Genomic DNA, 8,922 nt, shown 5'->3' with positions numbered 1-8,922 from the left:
TCGTAAATAGTAGAAAAACGTGTAAATAGTAGAAAAAATTCAAACGAGCAATAATGTCTCGTAACAAGAGAAAATAGTGAACAAAACAGGAACACAACTTTTGACGTTTCATTGACATTTGCTTCCCCCCAGCCCCTTCACTTCACTCCCCTTTGGTCTCTCTCCCTTCATCTCTTCATTCGCGCATTCATCACGTTAGAATTTATTTTTATCGAGGGTATTTTGTTAACAATAATCACATTCATTTCATAGTACTCCACGTTAACTTCCCTGTAACATGATATAATTTTAAATATTTGCGCGTGGGACTGTCAAAGTTACCGGATGAATCTGGTGCTAGGTTGTGACTCAGAAGAAGGATTTTGAAGACTACAGTGCATTTTAGTGTTACGGAAATTACATCTGGTTGTTGTATGTGATGTCCGACGGAGATCCATCGCTTGAAGAGGACGTTCCCAAGCCTCTGTTGGTAAATGTGGAGGAGAATGTGTTTACCCCGAAGATAACTACCCCTATTTACGCGGGCGGTGTAAAATTACATCACAAGAGATCTGACGCAGGCGAGACGGAGTCTTTCCTGACTGAAGCCCAGCGCAATGACCTCGCCTTCCAGCAACTCTTCCAAAGTGGAGATGACGAATTTCACGAGGTAAATAAATATAAACTTTTTATCACCTCAAACTTTCTCTTTTAAAAACATTACAAAATGTGTATTAATTTGGACTTATATAGCAAAGTTTTATTTTATTATTAATATGGCCATTGACATGTGCCTTTATCAGTCGATGGATTAAATTATAATATACCTAATTCTTATAAGAATTGTAACCGAGTTTATTATACTTTTTGTCTTATCTCTGGAAGTATAAAATAAAGCTTCATATCATAATTAATTATTTATTACTTTGCACAAATTGGCTCGCTTTCAAATAATATAATGAATGACTTTAAGGGTAGTCCCCACTTTTTTCTTTTTATAGATCTTATTGAATTCTTTTAGCATACTTACTTCATACATACTCAGCAATCATTATATCACAAAGATTTGTATATTTAACAGACCCCACACTGTTCTGTCCCTTATTTACTGTTTCCTTTTACACTAATATATTATGTCCTGTAGTGTGACATAGTGTTTTGTATGGGAGGGAACTGTAGGGTGCCATTAATGCTTGTATACTCATTGGATTGAGTGAATAAACTGCTTGGTGTTATTGAGGATCTATCACATACATCCTGCTTCTTGTTTTAGATTTCCCATTTATTCTAGGGTCTTGGGTTTGATAGTATTATTATTATAAAAACTTTCTAGTTATTCTAATAAATTTTAAACCATCAATAAGTGTTTTCTAGAAATGGTCAGTTACAGTGCTCATAATATTAATTGTTTAAATAAAATTATGTAACGCGGCAACGCTAATTTATAACGTCTATAACGTTATCGCGCGCGAACAACGCAACGTTAGTGTTATCACGCTATCTCGTCTAATAGCGAATCGCGCGGAAGTATGGTGCCGCGCCCTTTCCTCGGCCAATCGGCGCGAGGCAGTCCCCCCGCGCGTCTCGCGACTCACGCGGAAGTTCGAGAAGTTTCCTTCTTCCCGGTGCGCGACGCCAACGTGAACGGTCGATTTTGAGCTAGCCTATTTTATATGTGGAAATATGTAAATTCCCATGATTGTTTGCCACGAAAAGTTTGTTTAGTCGTAAGCTTAAGTTTCAATAAATGAATATTGTGAAACCCACGACTAAAATGACGCCCAACTCGAGGCCTTAACCTACGAACAGTACCTACCGTGAGTGCAGCAGCGTGTCGAAACCTGTTTTTACCGGCGTGAAAATAGTGCAATCTCGAACTTTACGAGTGACGATGGCTTCCGCGACGCGATCCAAGTGTGGGGTCGCAGGCAACCGCGATGACCACGACGACCACTCGGCGGCAACGGCATCGGCAGCCGCGGGCGACCAGGGGGTCGCTCAGCACGGCGCCGACCGGCAAGCGACGGCGGCTCCGACCGCGCCCGGCGGCAACGCCGCGGGCCCGTTCATGACCGAGTCGCAGGTGTCCTCCCTCCTGTCGGCCTTCGCACGGTCCCAACAGGAGGCCAACCGCATCCTCTTCGAGAACCTACTGACGACGCTGAGCACCACGAGCACGACGAGCACGGGGCCGGCAGTACCGCCCCAGTCGCCACCGATGTCGACATCCGAGTCGCAGTTCCGAGGCGGGTCGTTTGCTAAATGCACGGCACGCTTCGATGGGCGAGCGGACGACGCCGACAAGTTGGAAGCATTTCTGGACGCCGTCACTACATACAAGGAGTGCCTGAGCGTGAGCGACGAGCACGCGCTGCGCGGCCTCCCCATCCTGCTGGTGGATGATGCAGCTGTGTGGTGGCGAGGGATCAAGAACTCCGTCTACACCTGGGACGACGCGGTCGCGCGCCTACGAGGCATGTACGGCGCCGCACGACCGGCCTACAAAATCCTTCGCGAAATATTCGCGCAAGAGCAAGGACAGCAACGATGCGACGTGTTTATCTCGAAGACGAGAGCGCTGATAGCTAAACTTCCATATGAACTGAACGAGTGTCTGCAGATTGACATTGTTTACGGTCTACTTGACCGACGAGTGCGTAAACGCGTAACCCGCGAAAGTGTTGTGTCGTTAGACGTGTTGGTGGATAGGGCCCGCGATATCGAAGAGTCTATCGCCGAGGTAACGCAAGGGGACGCAGGTAAAGGTCCACGCGGCACCACAAGTACCTATTCCATCCAGAAAACCGTAAGTAGTTCTCCGCTAACTGATAACACACCTACACACTCGCCCTCTAGTTCAAATGACGCAAAAACACAGGGACGTAATCGTTTACGTTGTTCTTTTTGTAAAGTATTTGGTCATCAAATAGATAATTGTCGTAACCGTGAGCGAAATAACAAAACTTCCACGAGCAAAGACAACTCCGAACGTAATTTTAATAATAATAGTTCGCGTAATAGTAGTACAATACGGTGTTATGGATGTGGCCAGCAAGGCGTAATCAAATCGAAGTGTGAGACGTGTAGTCCGAAGTCTCAATCGGAACTTCACACTTTAGGGTCCCGTCGTACTTTTTACAATAATCGTAAACCCCCCGTAACATTATCATCATCACGTAACAAGACGAAAACTCGTCGTTACTCATCACGTAAAATTCCCGTCATACAGGGTGAAAACGGGAATGTTTTGACAATACAGGGTGAAACCGGGAATTTTTGTGGACAAAATTGTAAACCCGGGAATGTTAATTCAGTGCGGTATGGTAACCGTAGTTCACCTGTAACACAGGGTGGTAACCGTAGTTCACCTGTAACACAGGGTGGCAACCGGAATTTTTCGGACACACAGGGTGGCAACCGGAACTTTTCGGGCATATTACAGGGTGGCAAATGCGACTTTTCTGGGATGCAGGGTAACGCATCCGAAATGTGTCACAGTGGTAATCGTGTGCAAGATAGATGTGAAATGCCTATCTCACCCGATGTTTTACGCAATTTTCGAGAAATTGCCGATTTTGAGGCGAAAGCCAGTTTTTCAGGTACCAGTGAGCTTAATTCCGCCCAGGTGAAGGGTGAGCCTCACGATTTCTGTTTCCTCCCTAATCTTACTTTTTATACAGCGGGAGTGGACTTCGACCAGTTCAAACCGACGATCCGTATCAAGATCTTGGGTCATAGCGGTGTTGCTGTCATGGACACAGGGGCTACGGACTGCCTAGCCAGTCCGATGTTGTACCGGACGTTGGTGGCAGGTGGCGTACGCTTCACAGAGACGCAGCGATTGATCGGGTTAGCAGATGGAACACGACAGGTACGCGACGTCCTTACAGGTGACGTCACTGTCGTCCTGCAAGGTCGAAAGATATTTACGACATTCCTGGTGATCCCTGGAGCCGATACGAGGACGCTTCTAGGACGTGACTTCATCAGAGACGCAGGTATTGTTATTGATATCCAGCAGGCATCGTGGAGTTTTGCCGACACACCAGACCGGCGGTACGCTTTTGTACGGGACCACGTACTTACCTCTGCCGCCGACGCCGAGCTGAAGCGTGTCGAGGAGACCACGAAGCTGAAGCTGAGGACCGAGAGCAGTTGTTGTTGCCTCGGGGTAGCTTCGAAGCAGGGGGAGGGGCCGGACGAGCGACTTATTGAGTACCCTAGCCGCCTCCGAGCTGCCACCGAGAGGAACTATGCCGACCAAGGGCGTCGGCCGCCGCCAGACCATAAGGTGGGCGATTTGGTCTTACTGAAGACCCAGGGTTTGAACGACACTGATCGAGGTCAAACCCCTAAGTTTAACCCTAGGCGTGACGGCCCGTATAAGGTATCGAGGGTCTTGAGTGACAGCACTTACCTCCTAGAGGGAGAGTCTGGAGTGAAGTTAGGGAAGTGCTATGCCACACAACTTACTCCATTTGTTGGTCACATCCATCCGCCTGTTAGGGAGAAGCGTAGGCGAGGTAGGCCGCGTAGCTTTTAAGCTAGTCCAGACCGCGATGCGTCGTCTGAACTAGAGGGGGAGGTTGTAACGCGGCAACGCTAATTTATAACGTCTATAACGTTATCGCGCGCGAACAACGCAACGTTAGTGTTATCACGCTATCTCGTCTAATAGCGAATCGCGCGGAAGTATGGTGCCGCGCCCTTTCCTCGGCCAATCGGCGCGAGGCAGTCCCCCCGCGCGTCTCGCGACTCACGCGGAAGTTCGAGAAGTTTCCTTCTTCCCGGTGCGCGACGCCAACGTGAACGGTCGATTTTGAGCTAGCCTATTTTATATGTGGAAATATGTAAATTCCCATGATTGTTTGCCACGAAAAGTTTGTTTAGTCGTAAGCTTAAGTTTCAATAAATGAATATTGTGAAACCCACGACTAAAATTATTTATTTATGAAACTGATAAATGAACAATTTTATTTAAATACCTCAAGTCAAGTAAGTATTTGGATAAGTGCTAAAAAATGAATTAAAAAAAACTATGTTATGCTTCTAATTTATAGTGGCAGTGCCGACATATTTTACTTTTTTATGTAAATTGATGGATGAAATTGCTGCACTTAGTGCACTGATGATGCTGAATCATTATTAAAAACCACATGAATCTCCAATGTAATAAATGATTAAGGTTCCAAACCACAGTTTAACAAAATAATAGCTAAATGTTTTTACCTTATTGGGTTTATAACTATGTCTTCATGACAATTAAGTTGTAAATCTTCACATAAATAGGATTGGATCTATAATAATTTAAATACATACCTACATATGATGATACAGTTTGTATCTCAATCCATACTTGAATTTTAATCCAGATTGAGATTTATGAGCTTGGTTTCATCTTACGAACGTAAAACCGCGTCAACACGATACGTAAAAATCCTGTAATGTTTTAAAGGCGATATACACACGCTCGACTTAAAAGCGCAGATAATTCTGTGATATTTTGCAGCCCCCAAATTATACACTTCTTGAATAAAAGTACACTTTCCGCGAACGCACACAAGATTGCACACAAAATTTTTGCGCGGAGTATTTTTAATAGTTTAACTTTCGCGCGAAGCTTTTCGTGCTTATAAATGCAGACAAGACGACATCACAGAGGTAAAAAATACCAACCGAATAGAACCTCCTCCTTTTTAAACTCGGTTAAAAAGTCAAATAACACTGTAACTAAAGTTCGGCGTGTTTCTCTAAAGTCGATAAAATACGAAATATGCATCTTGTACACGACATTATTCGAACATACTTAATTATACTTGCAGTACTTTATTTGTTGCTATTTACGCTTGTTAGCGGTCGCATGCACAGCATAGTGGCGTGTGGAAATGCTCACACAGGTGTATTAAGTTATTCGATATCGCCTATTTTGTTTGTAATTAATTAATTGATTGATAGACATGTGTGTTGTTGTCACGCGATCCCCTATGGTGTCTGCCTAATTAAAGGTAACTACCATGGACCCTGACGAGTAGTTCTAACTAACTACGAACTAGCTAACAGACAGTAATGGTAGCATTTTAGTTATTTTGCCTAAATTGTAAAGTACCCCTTAGTTTTCGTCTGTATGAAAACTTTGTATCCTAATCCTAAGTCTTGCATTCGCGTACTCTTAACTAGGAGCTAGTCTGCCTTACCTGTTACTATCTCGCCTCAGCTCCATTGTATGTTCGTTAGAAGATGAAACATATCGCAATTTTTCGCATAGCTAGCTGCAGTATTAATTGAATCCAGGAACTCTTGGCGTCCTAGTAAATCATAGGATCTCTGAGTCGTCAATCGTTATGTGCTATAAATTAATTTAAGTGTAAAAGATCCTATCTTAATTAAATATGCTTCTCTTAACGAACAGTTATCGCGTTATCACACTGTCCGTTCTGTCTTGTTTATTACCCACGATCGTCTTTGCACAGGGTATTCAGTAATCGCTAAAAAGTGTCATGTTTGAATGTGACTCATTACCGATGTGCCGACGGCATCGTCAACTCATTTGGGCAAATTAAAATTTACACTAAAACTTTACCTTTAGACGCGGTGGCTCATAAAATGAACACGTCTATTTTGGTGGTCTTTCCGTCATTGATAAAGTTTATCTTGACGACATTATGGCCTTTATAGTATAAGAAATAAGATTGTAGTTACTTGTGAATGGTGTTACAGGTTGTTGGTTATTGCACGTCACAAAAAGTGAATTAGTGAAGTCGAGGTCAGTGTTCTTTGGTCGTTCATTTTGGTGTTTCTGTTCATTCTTATTGCTATCGCAGTGTGATGATAGTGAGGTGTTTAATCGATGTAGTATTGTACCTTTTGTACGATGTGGCATTGCGGCGAGTTAGCAAGTCTAAAAGGAGGCGCAAGGGGAGTAAAGAGTGCTCTACAGATGTGGGTTTTATCAGTTCTATCGTAAGGTTATCTGTGTTAAGTACGAAATTACAGTTCTTTGTAAATTCTAATTGAATTGCGGTTTGAGAGCGAATGTAAACTTGGTTTGATTACAACAATCATGTGTTGTATGGTAATTAAAGAGATAAACGTAATAATGGTTCTTATGTAAGGCTGACATTGTTTATCTTGTGTTTTTTGGATAGGTGCTTTATGTAATTTCACACAAAACGTTGGAGTCTCTCTTTAATAATTAAGAATCAGATCGCAAATAAGAGATTGGTTTGGCGCCGATTGTTTTATTTAACGTCGTCCCACTACAGTTACTGGAAATCAAACCAATCCTGTAACATGATGGGCATAGGTCAAGTAGGTACCTATCTAATCATCACACTACGCTTCCCTTGGCCCAAATTATCTTCTTCCGCCCCTATAACGTGCAACAAACAGTGTTATTTCAAATTTAAAAATATACCTCTAATCATTATTTGACGAAATATTCATCGGCAATTAGGTGTTCCCAGACGTAGTCTTAAATAGAAGACTATAGACATAATGATAAAATTAGCCATTAGAAGTATGTGTTAGTCATTACAGGAAAACCCGACAAGTTATTTACCATAATGACTTTCAATAAAATGTTCTTTGTTAGCCGCCAGTAGGCTCGCTTCCTTGGTGTTTTCTAACTTAAAACTTCACTGATATCACTGAAATTTATCTTTTACAAAATAAATTTCGTATTTACCTAATGCTTTATTTGATGTGTTAGATGACAATGTTTTTTCAAACTGTTGACGATTCAGTTATCAAATTCTGAATAATCCGATTCATCCAGTCATCCGATTTGCACTAGAGGGAAGTCAATCCTTAACTTCGAATTCCTCCTATGTTTTTCTGATTAATTTATTTGTCGCATTGTCAAAATGTTACTAAATAAGTATATCGGACGTAAAGCTAAGCTTCTAACTCTACACGCCCTCACTGTAGTCACTTTCCAAGGCCTAACTACACAAACTGACACCTCAGTTAAAATAAAATGTGTAAATAATTTCAATTCATCTCTTGCACTTAAAATTTCGTGGTAACAAAATGTTTTGTTTCCTTTTATTTGAAGGTTAAATTATAAAATGTGTTATCAATTTGTTGATTTAATAACACCCTGGATATCCCGACCCCATGATGATGACTCTCTTTGTTTGGATCAGACAGAGAAGGCGCGGGAGGAGAAAATCGCGGACCTTCAGGCCATGTCCGTCCTGAGCATGTACCACGACAACATGTCCCAAGACATGAACACCGACCGGTGAGTACATTGGTTGGTGTTGTTGCATTGCTTGCTGTAGGAATCTAGAAGCTTCCCTGCAGTGGCGTAACTATCCCATCCGAGGCCCGTGGCAAATTCTGTGCATGGGGCCCTTGGCGTATCTAGGGTTATTTTCCAGGACCATCGCCCTGAAGCATCGCGAGGGGGATTAGGGTCTTGGGCCGAGGCCCCTGGCATTTTGCCAGCCTTGCCACCCTATAGTTACGCCACTGCTTCCCTGTGAGAATGTGCTGATACTAGTATACTTCTTTTACAATGAGGGTTTACGTATTTGCGCTCACCAGTTGGCGCGTAAGAATAAGAATAAGAATACTTTATTTAGCATAGAAAATATAATAAAAATACGGTACATAAGTATAACATTAAACTAAGTACAAGCTATGCTGAAGAGGCGTCCGCTCAGCTATATTCGCGACATAACAAGCGCCATGTCGAGAAGCTGGTTTTCAGCGGGAACCAAGTAAGGTCGTATTATTTGTTTGTGGTTAAGAACTTGATGCCAACTGAAGAGCGCTGAAGTGGCAGGAGAACTAGTATTGCATTTGATATCACCAGGTTGGCACCACTGTCGAGTAAGATCAAGATCCTATCACTCGCTACTGACACCAACTAACTAGCGCAAATATGTAAATCCTCATTTAATTGGTATAGGTTTCCTATCTAGTTAACTTTTTAAAAAA

At 42.7% G+C, this 8,922-nt stretch overlaps 1 protein-coding gene across 7 annotated transcripts in view; it reads left to right on the top strand.

Moving 5' to 3' along the window:
- Positions 1–121: 121 nt before the first annotated feature.
- LOC135085042 (anoctamin-1) overlaps positions 122–8,922 on the top strand; it is a 40,192-nt gene continuing 31,391 nt past the window's right edge. For 4 of the 7 annotated variants that reach the window (XM_063979836.1, XM_063979831.1, XM_063979822.1 and 1 more), the window contains exons 1-2: positions 122–649; positions 8,124–8,221. In XM_063979836.1, the coding sequence (XP_063835906.1) occupies positions 419–649; positions 8,124–8,221 (329 nt within the window). In that variant the 5' untranslated portion in view covers positions 122–418. Of the gene's footprint in view, positions 650–6,485; positions 6,743–8,123; positions 8,222–8,922 lie in introns of those variants that run through there. The other 3 variants (XM_063979859.1, XM_063979851.1, XM_063979847.1) reach the window with 2 other exon arrangements.

Source organism: Ostrinia nubilalis, chromosome 2 (genome assembly GCF_963855985.1).
Source record: "Ostrinia nubilalis chromosome 2, ilOstNubi1.1, whole genome shotgun sequence".
NCBI lineage: Eukaryota > Metazoa > Arthropoda > Insecta > Lepidoptera > Crambidae > Ostrinia > Ostrinia nubilalis.
Note: the sequence above shows the minus strand (reverse complement) of the source record. Positions and strands in the feature narration are given on the sequence as shown.